Raw genomic sequence first — 22,478 nt, 5'->3', positions numbered from 1 at the left:
ATTTTCAAAAAATACAAAAAAAAAAATTAATAAAACCAAAAATTTTATGTTTCTTATTTGAGTCTAGTGTCTGTTTTTAAGTTTGGTGTCTTGCATGTTTTTTTTATTGCATTTTTCGAATATATGCATTATGTTCTTAATTGATCTTCAAGTTGTTCTTGATGATTTTCTTGGGTCTGATCTTTAAATTCTCTTGTTTTGTGTCTTTTGTTGTTTCTCATGTGCATTCTCAATTCGTTAGTGTCTCTAATATGAAAATTTCTAAGTTTGGTGTCTTGCATGCATTGTTTATTTGATCTTAGTTTTCAATGATTAGTTTCATTCTGTTGTTTTTCTCTCTCATCATTAAAAATTCAAAAAAAATTTTAAAATTATGTCTTTTCAAGTCAATAATACAGAAAATTGAAGACTCAGAACATACAACAGAGGAATTACAGAGAAAAAGCTAGGCGTTCAAAACGCCCAATGAGAAAGGAAAACTGGCGCTTAAACGCCAGGGGCTGGGCGTTAAACGCCCAAAAGGGTAGCATTTTGGGCGTTAAACGCCAGAATGGTATACCATTCTGGGTGTTTAACCCATGACAACACAAAGGAGGTAAGTTAGTTTTTAATTCAAATCTTTTTCAAATCTTCATAATTTTTCAAAATTAATGCTAATATTTAATATGATTGATTCAAAAATCTCAAGTTGTTATTTGCCTATTAAAAAAGGTTTAATCTTTAAATTTTAAAATCATATCTTTTAGTTTCTTGTTAGTCAAGTAACTTTAATTTTCAAAATCAAATTTTTTTATTTTCGTTTTAAATCTTTTTCAAAATAAATTTTAATCATATATTTTTCAAAATCTTTTCTAACTTCTTATCTTTTCAAAATTGATTTTCAAATCTTTTCAAATTAACTACTTGACTTTTTGTTTGATTTTAAAAGTTTTCTATTTCAATCATATCTTTTTTAAAACGACCTAACTACTTTTCTCTTTCTAATTTTCGAAAATCACTAACCATTTTTTCAAAAATATTTTTAATTAAGTAATTTATTTAGTTTTTAAATTCCATTTTATTTTCCTTTCTAATTTTCAAATTCTAACTACATTTTAAAATAAAAATAAAAATATTTTTTTTATTTTAATTTAAAGTCAGAGGTATATTTGATATAAATCGAAAATTTTTGAAACAAAATTGAAATAAAATAAAATTTAGGAATATTTTTAAAATTTTTGTCAAATTTTAATGATAAAAAATATATTTTATTCTTAAAAAAATAGCCATACTTAGCACAATACTTGATTAACTTTATTTAATTGATATTTAAAAAATTTATAGAATGCACCTACATAACAAATGAGATGAATCGGCAAGTCTGTTTTGTATAAATTTATAGAAAAAAAAAAGATAATATTCAAATAGAATGATATATCTCCTATTATTAGAGTAAATATTTTTTTGTTCGCTAACTATTTATTTAAAAAATGGACTAACCCGAGTGATCGGACTAGAAAATTGGCGATATGGCTTCTAGGCCGGTCCGGTCTGAACAGTAGACTTGATAAGGATTAAGGAACAAATTCAGTTTGACTCGGTCAGATTTTGTGAAAACCGATGAACCGGAAGGTGTGAGAACCGGACCGGTTCAGAAGTTTTTTAAAACCACTCCAACCCCAAAAGTCCAAAACCACGTCGTTTGTAAAGAGACCTAGGCTAGTTCTCTCTGCCCACCCCATCCCCAAACTCTCCTCTCCCTCTCACTTTTCGGAAGCACACCACGCACACAGGCACAGCACTGGCAACTCACCTCGGTTCACCGCCATCGCACGCTCGCCGCCGTCGCCACGCCTCTCGCCGGATTCTCCGAATCGTGTGCTCGCGAGTCGCGTCTCGCCCCTCTCCTCCTTCTGTGCTGTGTGCTCGGCCTCTCGCGTCTCGCCGCCCTCCGCCGGTGAGTGCTCGAGCTGCACTTCCTGCAGCTGTGCAGCGTGTCGTCGTCGTCCGCCATCACAGCACCGAACGCCTGGTGTGCTCCACTGCTCGCGTCTTGCCTCTCTTCCTGCAGCTGTGCTTCCTGGTGAGTGCTCGCCTTGCCGCGCTGCGCCTCCGTCCCTCCCTCTCCTCTCTTCCGTGGTTGTTGCTGCCTGAACTGCTTCTCGTCGTCCACCTTCTGCCTCTGCAACAACAGGTGAGCATTTAATTTTTCCAGGTTGATTTATTGATGTTATTGCTGTGAATTTTATTGTTGATTGGTTTATGAGTTGATTAGAAATAAATATGGCAGGGGTTGAATTGATTTCTGAATTGGTTTATGAATATGAATATGCAGGGTTTTGCTGATTATGATATGGTTTAATTGTTGAATATGCAGTGGATTTGTTAATTGTTGAATTGGTTTATGAATTGGTTTCGTCGGTTATGAATTTTGTTGATTGTTGTTGCTGTAATGATGCTGGTTTCTTTTGCTATTAGTTACTTAGTTGATTGCATAGTTTTTGATTGCGGATGGCGGCTCATGGCGGTGAGCCAAAAATCCGCCATAAAGTTATAGCGGATGGCGTTGCGGAAAATGGCGGAAATGGCGGATTACCTAAAATACACATATATGTACAAAAAAAACATGCAGAAAAATTGCAAATATAATAAACTATAAAATCTATCTATATAAGCAACTTTCTAGTCATAAAACATCTAATTAATATAGCAAATATAGTAGCAAATTTAGCAAATAAATATAACATCAAGTTCAAATCATAACTCAAAAGTCATAGCAAGCCATAAAATAGAAAACATAAAACATAAAAACTATAAAACCATCTACATTCTAGCTCTCATCAAATTCATCCAAATTAACATGATTATTATCGTGTCCCTTTACCCCCTCATCATCCTCTGAATCAGTATCATTGAATTGAATCTCCTCTTCTTGTTCTTCTTCATTTTCAGAATCCTCTTCATCTTCAAATTGTGGTTCTTCTTCCTCTTCCACAATTACTGCTTTTCCTTTTCCTTTTTTTGAAGCCTTAGACCCACTTGGTCCACCCTTTGCACCACCTCTTGCAGTTGCAGGTTCTTTTCTTTTTCTATTTTGTTGTCTTCTAGTATATGTCATAGGCTCATGTCCTCCCATTGCTTCAAAAACAAGGTTCCAACTCAAAGTGTTGTCATCTTGATGAATCAAATCAGCATCATCATCCATATTATCATCATCTCGAAAGGTGGCAGTCCCAATTTCTCCCACTAACCACTCATTACACTCATCAATGTCATTGAGTGCAATAGGGTCAACTTCATCTTTAAGGTTGTACCTCTCGATGAGTTGTTGGTTATACTTTATGAAGACCAAGCTCTCCATCCTTTCATGATCAAGCCTATTTCTTTTCTTAGTATGAATATGCTCAAATATACTCCAATTGCGTTCACATCCAGAAGCACTACAAGTCAAGCTCAAGATCTTGATAGTAAGGTCTCGCATGTTTGGAGCTTCATGCCCATATGTCCGCCACCAAAATGCTATAAAATTAAAATAAATTTGTCTAAGCCTTTAATCGAACTAAATTTAAAAAGTTTTGTAAAATTTATAACAATCTTACCGGGTGAAATCTTTTTCCTCTGAGATTTTGCAAAGGATGATCCAAAAAGTCCATAGCCTGCCTTATATAATGTTTGCTCCTCCAATATCTTCTCTTGCACAGCTATACTTGGCACCAATCTAGTGATGCACTCAAACCATCCCTTTGTAACTTCTAAATCCAATTCAATGCGATGATTATCATAAAACAAATCCGGATTCAGAAAATGACCAGCTGCATGCAACGGACGATGAAGTTGGCAATTCCATCTGTTGTCAACGATTTTAAAAACTTTAGAATATTTGCTTACATCATTAGAAAATGTTTTCATGATGCATTCCTTTGCCTTTTCCATTGCTTCATATATATAACCCATTGGCGGCTTCTTCTCCGCATCAACAAGTCGAAGCACCCGAACAAGAGGCCCCATGATCTTAAGGGTGTACTTGACATGATTCCAAAAGGAGGGCCTAATAACAATCTTTGTTGCCTCCCTCCCCTTTGCCTCCCTTGACAACTTATTCCTTACCCACTCATCCGAAGTGAACATTCTTCTTAGATTTCTTTCTCCTCATAAAGCCTTTCCAAAGAGAGAAATGAAGTGGCAAATCGGATGACTGCATGCCTCACCAATTCCTTGCCATTTGTGAATTGTCTCAACATGGATAAAGTGCTAGAGTGGCTATAAGTGAAGCTAACCAAAGAAATGGCACTTTTTATGGTTTTTTGGATTAACGGTAACTTCCCAATGTCTTCAAGCATCAAATCCAAACAATGGGCAGCACACGGGGTCCAAAACAAATTCGGTCTTTTCTCCATCAGCAACTTACCGGCTAGAACATAGTTGCTCCCGTTGTCTGTTACAACTTGAACAACATTTTGCTCCCCAATTTCCTCAACAATACCATCAAGAAGCTCAAACATTTTTTCACCCGTCTTCACATAATCAGAGGCATCAATTGACTTCAAAAACATTGTCCCAGCAGGAGAGTTTACAAGAAAATTGATAATGCTCCGTTGTCTCTTATCCGTCCAAGCATCTGACATAATAGAGCAGCCATATTTTTCCCATTGTTCCTTATGACCCTTCAACAAGTCTTTGGTGTATTCTAATTCCTCATTAAGGAGTGGCACCCTTAGAGCATGATAAGTGGGAGCAGGTAAATTAGGACCAAAGCTTCCAACAGCCCACAACATTTCTTGAAAACTCTTCAACCTCACTGGATTCAATGGAATCCCAGCTTGGTAGAACCACCGGGCTATGTATCGATGAACTCTACGAACCGCTTCCTTATTACATGCTTCCTTGATATTCTGTTGCCTCAATTTCTCCTTTTTATTTCTTGCAATGGCAGTTTCGGGTCTTTTCATATACAAGTCCATTGGACCTCTCATAGAACTTGCCCCCCCTCTAGCTGCTGCCATTGGAGTTGGATTTGGAATTTCATCAATTCCTTGAGCATCTTCCTCTGACAATCCAAAACCCAAACTATCTAAATCAAGCTCCCTAACATTGACACTTTGTTCCTCAGTGCTTGCCGGCGTAGAACTTTGTCTTCCTCGATTTTTTTTCTGGTTGTAGAACTCCCATAATTCAGCAATAACATCCTTTGGGACCATTTTACATCCAGCAACATTCCCAGGCTTAATCATCAAGTGCTCCTTTGCCCGTGTAATTCCTCCTTTCGTAATTTTTCCACAAAAATTATATATGGTGTCATTGGTATTTCCCTCTTCTACAGCAGTAACATATTTCCACCCTGGATCAATCCTAGTGGCACGGACAGCAGCTGCAGGACGAGAAGCAGTTCCAGCAACATGGCCAGCAGAGGCAGGGGCAGGGACAGGGACAGGGGTAGAGGCAGGGGCATCAGAATTACGGGCTGGTCTAGAAGTTGACATGATGAAGATGAACTGAACTGAAAGGAAAAAGAATTGGAGGAAGAGAGGTTTATGAGGGAAGAGAAGGAGAAGGAGACAGGGAAGTGAGTGAACTGAATGAAAAAAAAAAGGGAACGGTAACTTCTACAAACCAGAAAAAAAGGGAATTGTGGTGATGAGCGGCGGTGACCACCAGCAGTGACGGTCGGCGACGAACGGCAACAGGTGGCGGCGACGGGCGGCGACGGACGGCGACGGGCGACGGACGGCGACGGGCAGTGGCCAAGATCGTTTGTGATTGGAGGCAGAGAGAAAGAGCCGTTTTTGATGTTCAGAGGAAGGCTCGTTTTTGAACTGCAGTGGCTGAACGTGGGTAACTCTTTCATTTAGGGTTTTGCAAAATTACCCAATCACCCTCGAAATTTTTTAAAAAACCCGAAAAAACCCGCCATTTTCGCCATTCTCAATGGCGGACCGCCATGGCGCCACCGCAATTGCGGCGCCTTTTGCCCCGCCGTGATAAGCACGTTGCGGTGACCTACATATGGCGGCGAGGTCAAATTCCGCCACGCCATTCCGCCATGGCGCCGCCATGGCCGCAATTTTAAAACACTGGTTGATTGAATTTTTTTCTTTTATTGGATTTTAAGATGGCTTCATCAGAAGCACCATCATCCCAAGAACATCAGATGAAGATATACCTAGACTTTGAAATTACTCCTTGGACATAGTTTATGGATTGTTATTCTTATTGTGTCAAATTAAGATACTATTGTAATAGTACTGACTAATTTTATGTCTATTTTCGTATTAGTTATTTTTAGAATTTGAGATTTGATTATTGTTCAAATGTTAGTGAAAACATGTATTTCAATTTTTGACTATTTTATATTTTTATTTAAATAAGACTGGGTTAATCGGTTGAACCAATGACCCAATAGTGTGACCGTTTTGATCGCCGGGTCAGTTATGACAACTATATTTTGGGGACGCTACTGCAAATGGTCAGGGGAGGAGTATTTCTCATATTGTTTACTTTTTTAGATATTGGTAAAACTTTGGTGTAACACTCAGTTATTGGATTTTATGGTGTTTTTCAAAATTTTGACCAATACGCGGGGGCGTATTGTCCCCGCCCCCAGAATTTTGAAAAACACCATAAAATCCAATAAAAAGTTTCTTCCATATCCAAAAAGTTAGCCAATAAATCTATCCAAATTTTTTCTTATGTCCTTTTCTTATACGGTAGTAACCCAATAGGCACCCGTTAACAGATTAGTATTTGCAGCAGCAGGACATGGGATGCTGAGAACCTCGCGGATGAGCTCTGGTTCCAGCTGAACACACCGACGGCGACTCCCACAAAATTAGGTCTTGCTCTTCGTTCACTCCTTTCTTGGCAACTCCATTGCCTTTCCTCAAGGTATGCTTCAATTTCAGATTCCAATTTGTGATTAACAAGAGTTGGGTGCTTTGCTTTATTCCACTGCCAAATTCTTGACCCCTCTCTCCAATGCCACTTTGTCATTGTTCCTAATCTCACCCTCATTCCTCTCAAATCGAATCATCTGGTGGCGGTGGAGTATCAAACCAGGGTTGACTGAGCCTCACTGTCTCCGGCACTCAAGAAAATGCAGAGATTTTCGAGAAAAACATTGCTTTTCTTCAAAAAAGTTAATTTTTTCCAACTTCCCTTGACAAATTCATTAACAGTTATTGGACATAAAAATACACCATCCCAGCTGTTTTCTACTAGTTTTGAGGTGTGTTCACCACATTCACCACCACTCAATCATAAGTCCTCAGAATTTGATAATAGTAGCAGCTGCATCAGCAGTGCCGCGTCAAAAAACCATTTTGGCCTTATTCGCCTTCAATGTAGTCCAGAAAAGGATGTAAATGACCAAAGCTACGATGAGTTTGCCTCTGATGTGGAAAAAGTTTATAGAATATTGAGAAAATACCATTCTAGGGTTCCCAAATTGGAGCTTGCTTTGAAAGAATCTGGAATTGTGGTGAGGCCTGGATTAACTGAGCGCATCTTGAATCGATGTGGCGATGCCGGGAATTTGGCGTATAGATTCTATGCATGGGCTTCTAAGCAGTCCGATTATCAACACAGTCAAGAAGTTTACAAAGCTATGATTAAGGTTTTGGGCAAAATGCGGCAATTTGGAGCTGTTTGGGCACTAATTGATGAAATGAGGCAAGAGAATCCTATGTTAATTTCTCCACAGATGTTTGTTATTCTGATGAGGAAGTTTGCTTCTGCAAGGATGGTTCAGAAGGCTATTGAAGTATTAGATGAAATGCGCAATTACAGCTGTGAGCCTGATGAATATGTTTTCGGGTGTTTGTTAGATGCATTGTGCAAGAATGGTAGCATTAAGGAAGCCGCTTCGCTTTTTGAGGACATGAGATATCGATTTCCTCCAACCATCAAACATTTCACTTCCTTGTTGTATGGTTGGTGTAGAGAAGGGAAACTTATGGAAGCAAAACATGTGTTGGTGCAAATGAAGGATGCAGGCATTGAACCGGATATCGTTGTTTATAACAATTTGCTTAGTGGTTATGCTCTAGCTGCGAAAATGGGGGATGCTTATGATCTTTTGAAGGAGATGAGAAGGATAGGTTGTGGACCGAATGCAACCTCGTACACAATTTTGATCCAGTCACTATGCAAACATGAAAAATTGGAGGAGGGAATGCGGTTATTTGTTGAGATGCAGAGAAATGACTGTGATGTGGATGCCATAACCTATACAACATTGATTAGTGGGTTTTGCAAGTGGGGAAAAGTTGAAAGAGGTTATGAGCTTTTGGATCGGATGATACAACAAGGCCTTGTGCCAAATCAGCTGACTTATCATCATCTCATGTTGGCCCATGAAAAGAAGGAAGAACTGGAGGAGTGTATGGAACTGGTGAATGAGATGCACAAGATTGGTTGCACTCCTGACCTTAACATCTACAATACGGTTATTAGGTTGGCTTGCAAGTTGGGAGAGATCAAGGAAGGTGTTCGGCTTTGGAATGAAATGGAAGCAAGTGGGCTTAGTCCAGGCATTGACACCTTTGTCATAATGATTAATGGCTTTCTTGAGCAAGGTTGTCAGATTGAAGCTTGTGAACATTTCAAGGAAATGGTTGGCAGAGGGCTTTTTACCACCCCTCAATATGGTACATTGAAGGAGTTGATGAATTCCCTTTTAAGAGCTCAAAAGCTTGAACTGGCTAAAGATACTTGGAATTGTATCACATCTACCAAAGGGTGTGAGTTGAATGTGGGTGCATGGACAATATGGATTCATGCACTCTTTTCAAAGGGGCATGTGAAGGAAGCTTGTTCATTCTGCATAGACATGTTGGATCAGGGGTTAATGCCACAGCCGGATACTTTTGCCAAGCTAATGCGCGGTCTGCGGAAACTGTATAACAGACAATTTGCGGTAGAGATCACTGAAAAGGTGAGGAAAATGGCTGCTGATCAGAAGATCAGTTTCAAGATGTACAAGCGGAGAGGAGAGAGGGACTTGAAAGAAAAAGCGAAGGAGAAAAAGGATGGGAGGAAGAGGAGGGCTAGGCAACGCCGTTGGGGTGGAAGCCGTCAGAAATCTAACACATTATAAATTTCACTAGTGAAGCTTGACATACATTCTAGAGGTTCCCCAAACGAGACTCTCATTTTGGACCAGACTTTGGTGAAGCAATTTAATTGGATGAAAATTAACGATGGTTTGATTCAAGGCATGATCGAAGACATAGGAGAAGCTGCTTCGTTCTGAGGTATCAATTTCTATGTTTTACTTACTGCCTTAATGGATAAATGTTGAGGCAAGGAGTGGTTTGCATTTTAAATTGGAGAAGGGTTTATGAATGCAATTGAATGGTTTATATTAAGCTTATTATTTTTTTTTTAAATGTGAAAAAGGGCTTGATTGTAGCATCGGTAGTATATTGTATTACAGATTATTTGTTGAAAATTTTTAATATATGCTGCTTTTTTTTATTACTTCTCTAACAGAGGATTGACCCTCCACTTCACCATATCAGTACTGTTAAGCACATTGCTCATGGGCAATTTGAAGAGGAACTTCTGAGATTCCTGCAGCATTGTGCAATATTGATTCAGGGGCTCTGGATTGCAAAAACGCATTGCTACCTCTTAAAAGGTGAAATTAAATGCTTCACTTGCTTCTTGTACATTATGCTCCGATTGTACTTTAGTGTTTTTGGCAGCAACACATTTAAAATATTCTCTATTTAGGTAAATAAAACCATGAATAACAACAAATGCACCAAAAAATATAGTATAAACTTTTCTCTATATTTGATTTGATTGTATAACTATTGCATTTTGTTATTTACATATATACAAAATTAGTGGGATCAAAATTGCTTTATGTTGAACATAGTCTCTATTGGGATAATATGTTCAAAAGGGATGTCTTAGTCTTAATCATGCTCCTAAATAAGCTTTCTAATCTAATCTCAATGCTTTCAATTGCAATCTCCAAAGCCTCCAATTTCTCATGTCCTACTTTCATGTTGGAACCATTAGCACCTTCTTTTAAAAGGATGTTCAAAGTTGCATCCACCAATTGCAATTCATTGCAATTCTCTGAGTTATCTTCAGATGCAACCACTCCTTTATGCATCAACTTGTTCATCCATTTGGCTGCCTTTGACTTCGACGCTGGACGAGCGAAAAAAGTCAAAAGGGATTGGAAGATAGACACGTTCATTGCAATCACTTCTCTTAAAACTCTCATCACTTCTTCATTCAACAGTTGAGATGCTCCGAATTTGCTTTGTAGCTGCTTCAAGGATGTGATCACCTTGTTGACATTTTTCTTCATCTTCTTTGAGAAGGAATTGTATTCAGCTATGCTTGTTTCGATGGTTGAATCATCCTTTCTCCTTCTAAGAGCTGAATGAAGGAATTGCACATTCTCCTTGATCTGCATAACTGTGTCCCTTGTGATGCCACATATATCCAAGACCTTCATGGATCCATCCAAGATTTCTTCAATGCATTTGTCACCTTGTTGTTGAGAGATGACCTTTTGGGTTGATGCAACATTGAGAAGATCATCCAAAGAAGAGTATAGATCTTCCAAAAGGGACAAGCTAGTGACAATTGACTCAGATGACGAAGTTGCTTCGAAAGCCTTGAGGTTCTTCAATTGATCTCTTACTCTGGAGGAGCATGGATGAGATCCATTTGGCAAACTGTTTGACCGAACATGCAACTTGCTTGCCATTTTTACTACTCTTTTCTTGTTTGTTCCTTTTTTTTTCCTCTTCCTTTTTTTGGAGTAAGTTCAATGTTTGTGTTCTGCAGTCTAATTCCTTTGAAACTCTTTATATAGGGGCTATTTCATAGACCAAAAGCCAACACAAGAGACATTACAACTCACTATCTTATAATCAAAGTGTATAAACCAGAAAGCATGTGGATCATGCATATACTTTATTGGAATATGTTAAGCTTGTCACATCTCTGCCTAACAAAAACAATAACATTATTGAAAGTTACATGGTTTCAACGTTTATTAAATGACACCACCTAATGTGCCTCAACTTGCTCCCCATTAATACATTACCCTCTTTGATTCCGAATAATATATAGTTGATGCTGCTTCAGAGATTGTCTCAATATGAGGGGGTTGGAGCTATGCAAAATTGGATTAAATTACAAATTTTTGAGACGCTGGGATCTGGATTGTGATATGGAGAATGGTAATAATATATATGACAGATAAGTTTGTTAAGATTAAGAGAACATAATGATGGACAGATTAGCAGCATTGGAGTAGTTCTTAAGTCATGTATCCCTTTTTTATTATCATAATTTCTTTCTAATAATTTATTATTATAGAATTAAAAGTATTTAACTCAATTATCTACTACCTTAAGAATTTTAAAGTTTTAAATATGTGATTAAATAAAAGCGTTAACATTTTTCACAAAATAATCTTTCTTTCTTGGAAGGCAGACATGTTCATCAATCATCACTATCACTTTCCTGGAATGCTAAGATCTTGATGCTGATTCAAGAGTGCATTCTCTTAATTTGTTTCAATGTTTTCAAACAAAAGAAAGAAAGACCAACCCCCAAAATAAATAACAACAAATGTAACAAAATACAAAAGGAAAAGAAAGAAAAGAAGAGTTTTGTGACTAATCTTGATAAAAATATGAACAGTAAAAGCTGCTATAGATTTAGATTGTATTTCAAGTAAGCAGGTTAATAAATTTGGGAAATTTGAAAAGTTTTTTTTTTTTTTTTTTTACTTGAAGGCTAAAAGTCAAATCTAATTACTGGATATTAATTGTTTTGTTCACAAGGCAGGAGCATATTCATATAGTATTTGCTATTTAGATAAATAAAAAAAGGAGTAAACAAGAAAGGCACAAATTTGAGAGTATAAACTTTTGTTTGCATTTGATTTGATTGTATTTGTACACATATATATATACACATATGGTAGATCAAAATTGGTATTTTGAAGATAGTGTGTATTCTATTGGGATAATATGTTCAAAAGGGATGTTCTAGTCTTAATCATGCGCCTAAATAAGTTCTCCAAACCACTCTCAATGCTTTCAATAGCAATCTCCAAAGCCTCTAATTGTTCATTGGAAGCTTGAATCTGGGAGCCTTTAGCACCTTCATTTAAGAGGGTGTTCAAAGCTGCATCCACCAATTGCAATTCATTGCCACTCTCTGAGTTCACTTCTCCCTTTTGCATTAACTTGTTCATCCATTTGCTTGCCTTTGACTTTGAAGGACCACCCAAGAATGATAGCAGACATTGGAAGACACACTTGTTCATTTCTATCACTTCGCTTAGAATGATATGATCTTGATGCTGATTTAAGATTCCATATTTGCTTTGTAGGTGCTTCAAAGATGTGATCAACTTGTTGACATTCTTCCTCATCTTCTTTGAGGAGGAATTGTATTCGGCTATGCTCTTTTCAATGCATGAGTCTCCCTTTCTTCTTCTAAGAGATGAATGAAGGGATTGTACATTCTCCTTGATCTGCATGACAGTGTCCCTTGCGATGCCACACACATCCAAGACTTTGATTGAGCCATCCAAGATCTCTTGGAAGCATTTCTCACTTTGATGATCAGAAATAGCCTTCTGGGTTGAACCAACATTGAGAAGATTGTCCAAGGAGAAGTATACATCTTCCAACATGGACAAGCCTTTGACAACCGACTCTGATGTGCAGGTTGCTTCAAAGTTCCTGAGGTTGTTCAACTGCTCTTGCACTCTTGAGGAGCATGGATGAGATCCATTTGGCAAACTGTTTGATCGAACATGCAATTTGCTTGCCATTGTTCTTTTTCTTTCTTTTGGAGGAAGCTCAATGCTGTTTGTTTTCTGTAGTCTAAGCCCTTTGACACCTCTCCTTATATAGGGTCTATTCAATTATTCATAATTTGATTCCATAGACCAACTTAAGAGATAATACAGTTCACCAATCTTAATCATGTGTAGAAAGCATGTGAAGCATGCATTATTCTCTTGGAATATGGTAAGTTTGTCCCATCTCTGCCTAACATGTGATACTTTTGCATCAAATTATTCAAAGTGAAATGGTTTTGGAAACTATGAAGTGTATTATCTGGCATGTCCCCATTACTCATCACCTAATGTGGCTCCTATGCTGCCACACTAACCCCTTTGATTCCAAATATATAATATAATTCATGCTGCTTCAGAGATTGTCTGAAATCATGAGGTTGGAACTAGGCAACATGGATTAAATTACACTTTTCTGATAAGGTTGAGATCCACATTTTGTGATATGGAGAATGCTAACTAATATATGACAGATAAGTTTGTTGAGATTAAGAGAACATAATGATGGACCAATTATGAACATTAGAGTAATTTTTAAGTGTGTGCACGAATAACATGTAGTCTTCATGTCTCCCCTTCTTATTATCAAAATCTCCTTCATCATGTAGTATTAGTCTGGTTTTAACTTTTAGCATATCATAAAGAATGTTGATACCAATATTTAGCTCAATATTCTTGTGAAATTTCCAAGTACATAAAGGACATTCAGTACTGTTCTTGCTGTTTGTTATATAGGATCATAGATATTTGTCAAGATTTCTTGTGAAAAATATCAACAAAGTAGTGGATGAGCAAAGATTAAGTAAAGGAAAAGAGAAAGTTAAAGAGAGAGAGAAATGTTGGCCGAATAAAATTGGTTTCCAAATTTTATAAATCCTACACCATAGCAGAAAAAGAAAAGAAAAAATATCTGAATAAAAATTTATAGAGACTACAAATTGTAATAAATCAAGGATTAGTTATTCATCAAATATCAACAATGGTACTGACTTATTTATCCCTAAAAATAATTTTGTCATAATAATTGCCTCAATGGTTTTTATTTTCAAAATAGAACAATATGGTGGATTCTCTAGTGGAAGAAAATTGTTATGACAACTCTAACTGATGTTGATCCAGTGTCTTTCGTTTTCTAGTTTCCATAATGTATAATGTTTTTGTTTCATTTTGGACTATGTCTTTAATGATTTATAATAATTGAGGTACTTTCTCTCACAGATTGTTATTCAATGAATTTGATTTAACTTCCTCTTAAAGAGAATTGTTTAGTGCACGAGTGGCATGTCATTAGTAGATATCATTAAAGTTGAATTAATTATTCTACTTGCTTAGTAGATATCATACTCCACCCAAGTTTTAAGATAAGTGATGGAGAGAGACTAAATTAAATGTTAATGTATGTGCGGAGAAACTTAAAAAGATGACCCAATACAAAAGAAAAGAGAGCAAAATATATGAAATGTGAATTTTCTTTTGTATTTGATTATGTAACCATAGAATTTTATACATGTACAAATCAAAGAGATCAAAATTTTCAACCCTCAAGAGATCCTTAAAATTGGGATGCTTTTGTAGGATTTAGAGAGAGATAAGAATAAGTGAGTAGACTCTACTGAGTCATAATGTTTAAAAGAGAGGCTCTGGTTTTTACCAAGCGCCTAAATAAGTTCTCCAAAGCAATTTCAATGCTTTCAATGGCATCTTCCAGAGCATCCAATCTTCCATGTGCTACTTGCATGTTGGAACCATTAGCACCTTCATTTAAAATGGTGTTCAATGCTTCATCAACACACTGCAGCTCATTGGAATTCTTTGAGCTCACTTCTCCCTTATGCATCAACTTGTTCATCCATTTAGTTGCCTTTAATTTTGAAGGAGGACCAGCCAAGAATGAGAGAAGGGATTGAAAGACAGACATGTTCATCACAATCACTTCCCTTACAACACTAATCACTTCTTCATTCAGGAGTGAGGAAGCACAAAACTTGCTTTCTAATTGCTTCAAAGATGTGATCAACTTCTTGATATTTTTCTTCATCTTCTTTGAGAATGAATTGTATTCTGCTATAATCTTTTCAATATTTGAATCTGCCTTTCTCCTTCTGAGAGCAGAGTGAAGTGATTGTACATTTTCCTTGATCTGCATCACTGTGTCCCTTGTGATTCCACATATATCCAAAAGTCTCAAAGAGCCATCCAATATCTCTTCACCTTGATGATGAAATATAGCCTTTTGGGTGGAAGAAACACTGAGAATATCGTCCAAGGAAATGTATAGATTTTCTAACAAGGACAATCCAAATGCAGATGCAGATGTGGATGTTGCTTCAAAAGTCTTGACCTTGTTGAGCTCCTCTTGAACCCTTGTGGAGGATGGATGAGATGCAGATGGCAAACTGTTTGAACGAACATGAAGATTGCTTGCCATTGTTTTCTGTTTTCTTTCTTTCTCTTTTTTGGTGATTATTGTTTCTGAAAGAGAGCTGTGAATGCTGATGTGTTGGTACCAAGTCCTTGACTCTCTCTATATATAAGAGAAGCTATTGATGATTGGTTTCTATAGGCATCACACACAGCTCATCAATGATCTCCCAATCACAGAGTGAGAATCATTCATGTGGTCCATACATGAATTCCCTTGGAATATGTGAAGCTTGTCACATCTCTGACATACCCTTTTGTTATTATATTATAATGTGATGTCATGCAATTGTGCTACCTGTCTTGTTTTGCTTGTGTTGGCTCATTAGTCATCACCAACATTGCCTCCTCTTGCTGCCACATTGCCCTCTTTCATTGCAAATATTATAATGATTGCTGTTTCGGCCATATTTGCAAAATCCATTAAACAAATGGTTTTAGTTTTATGAGAGGGTTGGGATCCAAATGCATTGAATATGAAACATGTAGAGAATAATTTACATACCTACCTACCTATAAAACTCAATATAACTTTATTTTATGACTAAGGTGAATAGGCTGATCTATCAAACCTTGTTCCTTAGGGATACAGAGGGAACAAAGAGAATGAGCACAGTTATTTTGCATGTTGCTTAATATATATCTAATTAAATTCCAGAAGTTAAATAGCATATGACAATTACTAGGATTAAAATATTATTACTAAAAAAAAAAAAAAATTAAACAAGAGATCTTTGACAATTAGTAGCAAATGCACCCCTTAATCCTAGAACAGCAAGAATAGTACATGTCCTTTCTGTACTTTGATATTTCACAAGAATATTGAGGTAAAGATTAGTGTCAACAGAAAAATGTACATGAAAAATCTTAGCAGAAAATGATGAAATCCTAGCAACGAGAAGATTACCATTAAAAAAGGTGAGACATGAATACTACATGCTACCCGTACACACACTTATGAAACTAGTCTAAATGCTACTAATTGACCCATCATTTTATTTGTGACACCATTAATGATTGACCATATTTTATATTCACATGATCAGAATCTCAACCTTGCAAGAGCCATTTTTTAATCCATGCTGCAGCTCCATAGCTCTATCATATTGAGACAAACCAATGGACATTATTGAAGTGAATCATATAATATTTGCAATCAAAGAGGATAATGTGGCAGCAGAGGAGGCAATGTTGGTGATGACTAATGAGGTTCTGTGATTGCAAACACAAGGAGAACATGACAGGTAGCACTTCTAATGCATTTATAACAACACAATAATGTTGGTTAGAGATGTGGCAACCTTAACAAATTCCAAGAAAATCCATGCATGCAACCCATGCTTTCATTGGTTGAGATATGTGAGCTGTGATGCTTTATTATGTTGGCCAACAGGAATCAATCATGAAAAAGTAGCTACCTTCTATATATAGAGACAATGAGCCAATGGAATTGATAAGAGAACACACACAAACTAACATTAGAGCTTTCTTCAATCCCTTAGAAAGAAGAACACACAAATATATACAACAATGGAAACCAAATTTCATATTCGGTCAAACAGTTTGCCAAATGGATCTCATCCAAGCTACACAAAGGTTCAAGAGGATCTCAACAAGCTCAGGACTTATGAAGCAACATCTGCTTCAACATCTGAGTCAATTAGCACTGGATTGTCCTTGCTTCAAGACTTATATGTTTCCTTGGATGATCTTCTCAATGCTGCTTCAACTCAAAAGGTTATCTCCCATCATCAAGGTGACAAATGGTTTGAAGAGATCTTGGATGGCTCAATCAAAGTCTTGGATATATGTGGAATCACAAGGGACACAGTTATGCAGATCAAGGAAAATGTACAATCCCTTCATTCTGCTCTCAGAAGGAGAAAGGCAGATTCAACTATTGGATCAAGAGTAGCCGAATACAATTTGTTGACAAAGGAGATTAAGAAGAATGTCAAGAAGTTGATCACATCTTTGAAGCAGAGCCAATTTGGAGCATCCCCATTGTTGAATGAAGATCAAGATGTTGCTAATGTGATTAGTGTTTTAAGAGAAGTCATTGAAATGAACATGTCTGTCTTCCAATCCCTACTTTCATTCTTGGCTGGTCCTCTTTCAAAGTCAAAGGCAGCTAAATGGATGAACAAATTGATGCATAAGGAAGAAGTGAACTCACAAAATTCCAATGAGTTGCAGTGTGTTGATGCTGCTTTAAGAACCATTCTAAATGAAGGTTCCAACATGAAGATAGCACATGAAAGATTGGCGGCTTTGGAGAATGTCATCACAAGCCTTGAGAATGATTTGGAGAACCTATTTAGGCATTTGATCAAAACAAGAGTCTCTCTTTTGAACATCATGGCTCAATAGAGCCTGTTGTTATTCTTTATAAATCTTGAGATAGGTTCCAAATTTTGTAGACCTTAGAGGATTAAAATTTTTTACCTACTTAGTTTGTACATGTATATGATTCAATTCAATATATAACACAGTCAAATACAAAGAAATGTTTATACTCTATCTATATTTTGCCATCTTCTCTTCTGTTTAGGCTATGCTCTAAAACTTAATATAAAGTTGGTTGAAGCATAATGTCTAATAAGCACAGTAGAATAGTTACTTTCTCTGATCTTTTAGGATTTTAAATATAAAGCTTCTCACTACTAAGGATTACATAAAGCAATAGCTTGGACTTTGGATTCAACCTCCCTCACAAACAATGCAATGTCCATTGACCAGTCTCCATGCCCCAAGCAACCTCGTCAAACTCGGCAACAATTTTTAGTCATTATAATTTTTTGAATCCCGCTAGTGAGCCAACGAGAAATCTTGACAATATATAGAATGCGTTGGTTATTTAGTCTAATAAAAATAAATAATAAATTTAAAAACTTTCATTCAGTTATTTCACATCAAATTTTAAATTTCAAATTCTTCAATTTCAAATTTTAAATTTTTAAAAAATCCAGTTAGTTATTTTAAAATAATAAGAAATAACCATCTAAAATCCTAATTTACTAAAGCATTTCACTCCAATACTCTCTTCTTTTTTAACCGGCGGCTACCCCACCTTCATCAATAATCATCTCATTTCACCGTCGTTACTTGGCTTGCCACACGCCACTTACCCTTAGTAAAAATAACTATCCACTTAATGATAAAAATAATTATCTGCATACCTAATGAATTGAACATCTAATATATTTTAATTATATATAACTAAATCCAATCCAATCAAAATAATCATCTATATAAAAATTAAAATAACCATCCGTATACCTATTAAAATGACCATCATAAATTGACCATTAAAATAGAAGAAGATGAATAAATAGAAGAAACAACTATTATGATGAAACATAGTTTTAAAGGACTAAGCACGACGAAAGCGGCACTGTGAAGCATAGGGCTCAAATGTGAAAGAAACTAACCATACTTGGATCCGAAAAAGAAGAGCATGGTAGTATCATCGGTGAGAAGAGGCTTGAAGGAATGGGAGAAAGCGAAGCCGATTCGGAAAAGAGGCACGCGAAAAAGCGGCAGCAACGTTAGGTTGAGCGTCGGAGGACAAGGCGCATCGGGTTGACCGGCGAAGGTGAGGACGATGTCGGTGGGAGGATGCGGCGACATCGGTATGACCGACGAGGAATTCAATGATGCAAGGTGAGGACCGGAGAAGATGACGATGAGTTTTGAATGTGTATTAGAGGTTACAGTAATATTAAAAATAACCGTACGTAGTGTGAATGAATTTAAATACTAATTCTAATTTTTTAAATTTTAAAATTTAAAATTAAATAATTAATTAATGATCTAATTTTTAATTGTAATTTTATTTTTTTTTTAATCTATTGTACACAACTAGTATTGGTTCCAATACTTTCTCTAATTTTTTATATGTTGCAATTTTAAGACTTCTTTTTGGTATAGAGTGCTATACAACAATTTCATTTATTCAACAGTGACAACACTCATGGGTTGGTACTTGGTAGTAAGTTGCACAATCTTCTGCAATTTCAGGTCAAATTGACTATTATTTGGAAACAGAGATTAACAAAAATTATGGGAAAAAAAAAGAAAAAACATATAAATAACATTATAGATTCATATGAATTTATTTTCAAAAGTACTAGTCTCAAATCCTTTTATAACAACTATAATGTAATACTAGTTCTAACAAAAAGAGAGAGATCAAACATAAATTTGTATTTAAAAAAATACTATTATTGAACACCATATTATAGTTCATAAAATTGTGATTGAGTCAAATATTGCTATTGATAATCCATAATTAATCTTTCGTGTAAGTTTTCAATACAAATATATATCAAAATTAATTTAACAGAAAAGTTCATGGATTAGCTGAGGCTGATTTTTCACAAAGAAATCTTGCCAATTATCTTTGATCCCATAACAACAAAAATCCAACATGGCCTTTAACCTGAACATTTAACAAGAATATCAAGTTAAAGATTAGTGTCAATATTCCTCATTATATATATAACAAAGAGCAAAAACAGTACTGAATGTCCTTTATGTACTTGGAAATTTCACAAGAATATTGAGCTAAATATTAGCATCAACATTCTTTATGATATGAAAGTTAAAACAAGATTAATACTACATAATGAAGGAGATTCTGATAATAGCAAGGGGAGACATGAACACTACATGTTATTCGTGCACACACTTAAAAATTACTCTAATGCTACTAATTGCTCCATCATTATGTTCTCTTAATCTCAACAAACTTATCTGTCAGAGCATTCTCCATATCACAAAATGTGGATCTCAGCCTTGTCAAAATGTATAATTTAATCCATGTTGCATAGTTCCACCTCATGATTTAAGACAATATCTGAAGCAGCATGAATTATATTATATATTTGAAATCAAAGGCGTTAGTGTGGCAGCATATGAGGCACATTAGGTGATGAGTAATGGGGACATGCCAGATAATAAACTTCAGAGTTTCAAAAACCATTTCACTTTGAATAATTTGATGCAAAAGTATCACATGTTAGGCAGAGATGGGACAAGCTTACCATTTCCAAGAGAATAATGCATGCTTCACATGCTTTCTACACATGATTAAGATTGGTGAACTCTATTATCTCTTAAGTTGGACTATGGAATCAAATTGTGAATAATTGAATAGACCCTATATAAGGAGAGGTGCCAAAGGGCTTAGACTACAAAAAACAAACAGCATTGAGCTTCCTCCAAAAGAAAGAAAAAGAACAATGGCAAGCAAATTGCATGTTCGATCAAACAGTTTGCCAAATGGATCTCATCCATGGTCCTCAAGAGTGCAAGAGCAGTTGAACAACCTCAGGAACTTTGAAGCAACCTGCACATCTGAGTCGGTTGTCAAAGGCTTGTCCATGTTGGAAGATGTATACTTCTCAATGGACAATCTTCTCAATGTTGGTTCAACCCAGAAGGCTATTTCTGATCATCAAAGTGAGAAATGCTTCCAAGAGATCTTGGATGGCTCAATCAAAGTCTTGGATGTGTGTGGCATCGCAAGGGACACTGTCATGCAGATCAAGGAGAATGTACAATCCCTTCATTCATCTCTTAGAAGAAGAAAGGGAGACTCATGCATTGAAAAGAGCATAGCCGAATACAATTCCTCCTCAAAGAAGATGAGGAAGAATGTCAACAAGTTGATCACATCTTTGAAGCACCTACAAAGCAAATATGTAATCTTAAATCAGCATCAAGATCTTAGCATTCTAAGCGAAGTGATAGAAATGAACAAGTGTGTCTTCCAATGTCTGCTATCATTCTTGGGTGGTCCTTCAAAGTCAAAGGCAAGCAAATGGATGAACAAGTTGATGCAAAAGGGAGAAGTGAACTCAGAGAGTGGCAATGAGTGGCAATTGGTGGATGCAGCTTTGAACACCCTCTTAAATGAAGGTGCTAAAGGCTCCCAGATTCAAGCTTCCAATGAACAATTAGAGGCTTTGGAGATTGCTATTGAAAGCATTGAGAGTGGTTTGGAGAACTTATTTAGGCGCATGATTAAGACTAGAACATCCCTTTTGAACATATTATCCCAATAGAATACACACTATCTTCAGAATACCAATTTTGATCTACCATATGTGTATATATATATGTGTACAAATACAATCAAATCAAATGCATACAAAAGTTTATACTCTCAAATTTGTGCCTTTCTTGTGTACTCCTTGTTTAATTTATCTAAATAGCAAATACTATATGAATATGCTCCTGCCTAGTGAACAAAACAATTAATATCCAGTTATTAGATTTTAGTTTTAGGCTTGAAGAAAAAACCATTCAAGTTTCCCATAGTAATTAACCTGCTAATTTGAAATCAAAATTTTCTAGTCCAAGTATGCAGCAGCAACGAACCGTCGGATCTACCTCCGATCATTGACAGAAGGGAGTCTGCGGAGAGCAGCACAGCCATCCACTGCGGTGGAGGAAAGGAGTGCCCCGAACCAAGATGTGTCAGGCGACGGCGGAAAGCAGCCAGCGAAGAAGACCGGCCTGGCGGAGCACATCGATCGTGAAAAGGCCGGAGGTTGAGCGCTGTCTTCAGTCATCGCAGCAGCGGCTAGGAAGAAGAACAGATTGACTGATTGAGTATGAACCGGGTCGGGCAGGTGTAGGAGTGGCGCTTTTCGGGTCGGGTCTTGTGTGAGTCTAGACCCTATCAAAAAAATAAAAAAAGAAAGCCCAATTGTACGATTTTCTATAGTCCTATTCTGAAAAAATGTTACTTTGCATAATCCTAATGTTTTGAGATGTTTTAGAAAGCATGGTGCGTTATGGCCCATTAGTATTGATCTTATGTTGGTGGATTTATTATTCCTGACATCAATTTCAAATCATTGATGCATTTACCAGAATTGGCTATAATCAAGATTCTCTTAACAATGATCAAAGAAATAATAATTATAATTCAATATAATAAGATCTTTAAAAGATGTCAAATACCTTAGGAATAAAATGTTAATAAGAAAATGACAATTCCTGCATAGATATCTAGGGAAACGGTGATGCTACATGCTAAAAGCGTTTTTGTAATTAAGTATAATAGATTGGTATAAGTCTAGTATAAAAAAAATATAAGCACTCAAATCCCTCCTTAAAAATTTTAAAAGCGAACATTTTAGTCTTAAAAAAAATTAATATACAAATTAATTCTTATGATTTTATTTCGACAGACAAATTAGTCTCTAATTTATTTTTTGACAGAATA

At 36.3% G+C, this 22,478-nt stretch overlaps 8 protein-coding genes across 14 annotated transcripts; 3 read left to right on the top strand and 5 right to left on the bottom strand.

Moving 5' to 3' along the window:
* Nucleotides 1-1,674: 1,674 nt before the first annotated feature.
* On the top strand, nt 1,675-13,066 carry LOC107642525 (putative pentatricopeptide repeat-containing protein At5g65820). Of its 7 annotated transcripts, none has more exons than XM_088488170.1 (5): nt 1,675-2,173; nt 6,727-6,861; nt 7,033-9,227; nt 9,466-9,613; nt 10,003-10,939. In XM_088488170.1, the coding sequence occupies exon 3, from the start codon at nt 7,070-7,072 to the stop codon at nt 9,068-9,070; it is 2,001 nt and encodes a 666-aa protein (XP_088344296.1). In that variant the 5' UTR covers nt 1,675-2,173; nt 6,727-6,861; nt 7,033-7,069; the 3' UTR covers nt 9,071-9,227; nt 9,466-9,613; nt 10,003-10,939. The 7 variants fall into 7 exon arrangements, with proteins under 7 accessions (XP_088344296.1, XP_088344298.1, XP_088344297.1 ...); XM_088488174.1 differs by lacking the exon at nt 10,003-10,939 and adding an exon at nt 12,347-13,066 and having other exon boundaries at nt 1,692-2,173; nt 6,727-6,762; nt 6,810-9,227; XM_088488173.1 differs by having other exon boundaries at nt 1,711-2,173; nt 6,727-6,762; nt 6,810-9,227; nt 9,961-10,939.
* Nucleotides 1,799-4,122, bottom strand: LOC110271880 (uncharacterized). The gene is made up of 3 exons (XM_088486678.1): nt 3,579-4,122; nt 2,981-3,498; nt 1,799-2,161 (listed from the first exon to the last, which is right to left on the bottom strand). The coding sequence occupies exons 1-3, from the start codon at nt 4,105-4,107 to the stop codon at nt 1,799-1,801; spliced, it is 1,410 nt and encodes a 469-aa protein (XP_088342804.1). The 5' UTR covers nt 4,108-4,122.
* On the bottom strand, nt 3,407-5,562 carry LOC110271879 (uncharacterized). Its single transcript, XM_021123521.2, has one exon. The coding sequence runs from the start codon at nt 5,457-5,459 to the stop codon at nt 4,113-4,115; it is 1,347 nt and encodes a 448-aa protein (XP_020979180.2). The 5' UTR covers nt 5,460-5,562; the 3' UTR covers nt 3,407-4,112.
* Nucleotides 9,837-10,705, bottom strand: LOC107642526 (uncharacterized). The gene has a single exon (XM_016345914.3). The coding sequence runs from the start codon at nt 10,703-10,705 to the stop codon at nt 9,860-9,862; it is 846 nt and encodes a 281-aa protein (XP_016201400.1). The 3' UTR covers nt 9,837-9,859.
* LOC107642527 (uncharacterized) lies at nt 11,724-12,866 on the bottom strand. The gene has a single exon (XM_016345916.3). The coding sequence runs from the start codon at nt 12,791-12,793 to the stop codon at nt 11,969-11,971; it is 825 nt and encodes a 274-aa protein (XP_016201402.1). The 5' UTR covers nt 12,794-12,866; the 3' UTR covers nt 11,724-11,968.
* Nucleotides 13,067-14,276: 1,210 nt separating the features above from the next.
* Nucleotides 14,277-15,460, bottom strand: LOC107641634 (uncharacterized). Its single transcript, XM_016345118.3, has one exon. The coding sequence runs from the start codon at nt 15,246-15,248 to the stop codon at nt 14,430-14,432; it is 819 nt and encodes a 272-aa protein (XP_016200604.1). The 5' UTR covers nt 15,249-15,460; the 3' UTR covers nt 14,277-14,429.
* Nucleotides 15,461-16,539: 1,079 nt separating this feature from the next.
* Nucleotides 16,540-17,611, top strand: LOC107641633 (uncharacterized). The gene has a single exon (XM_016345117.3). It carries the CDS (start codon nt 16,772-16,774, stop codon nt 17,609-17,611), a length of 840 nt encoding a protein of 279 aa, XP_016200603.1. The 5' UTR covers nt 16,540-16,771.
* Nucleotides 17,612-20,451: 2,840 nt separating this feature from the next.
* LOC107639979 (uncharacterized) lies at nt 20,452-21,971 on the top strand. The gene has a single exon (XM_088486322.1). The coding sequence runs from the start codon at nt 20,485-20,487 to the stop codon at nt 21,307-21,309; it is 825 nt and encodes a 274-aa protein (XP_088342448.1). The 5' UTR covers nt 20,452-20,484; the 3' UTR covers nt 21,310-21,971.
* The last annotated feature ends 507 nt before the right edge of the window (nt 21,972-22,478 follow it).

Source organism: Arachis ipaensis, chromosome B5, assembly GCF_059453495.1.
Source record: "Arachis ipaensis isolate K30076 ecotype BB chromosome B5, ASM5945349v1, whole genome shotgun sequence".
Lineage (NCBI taxonomy): Eukaryota > Viridiplantae > Streptophyta > Magnoliopsida > Fabales > Fabaceae > Arachis > Arachis ipaensis.
The sequence above is the reverse complement of the archived record's forward strand: the minus strand, read 5'-3'. Positions and strand labels throughout refer to the sequence as shown.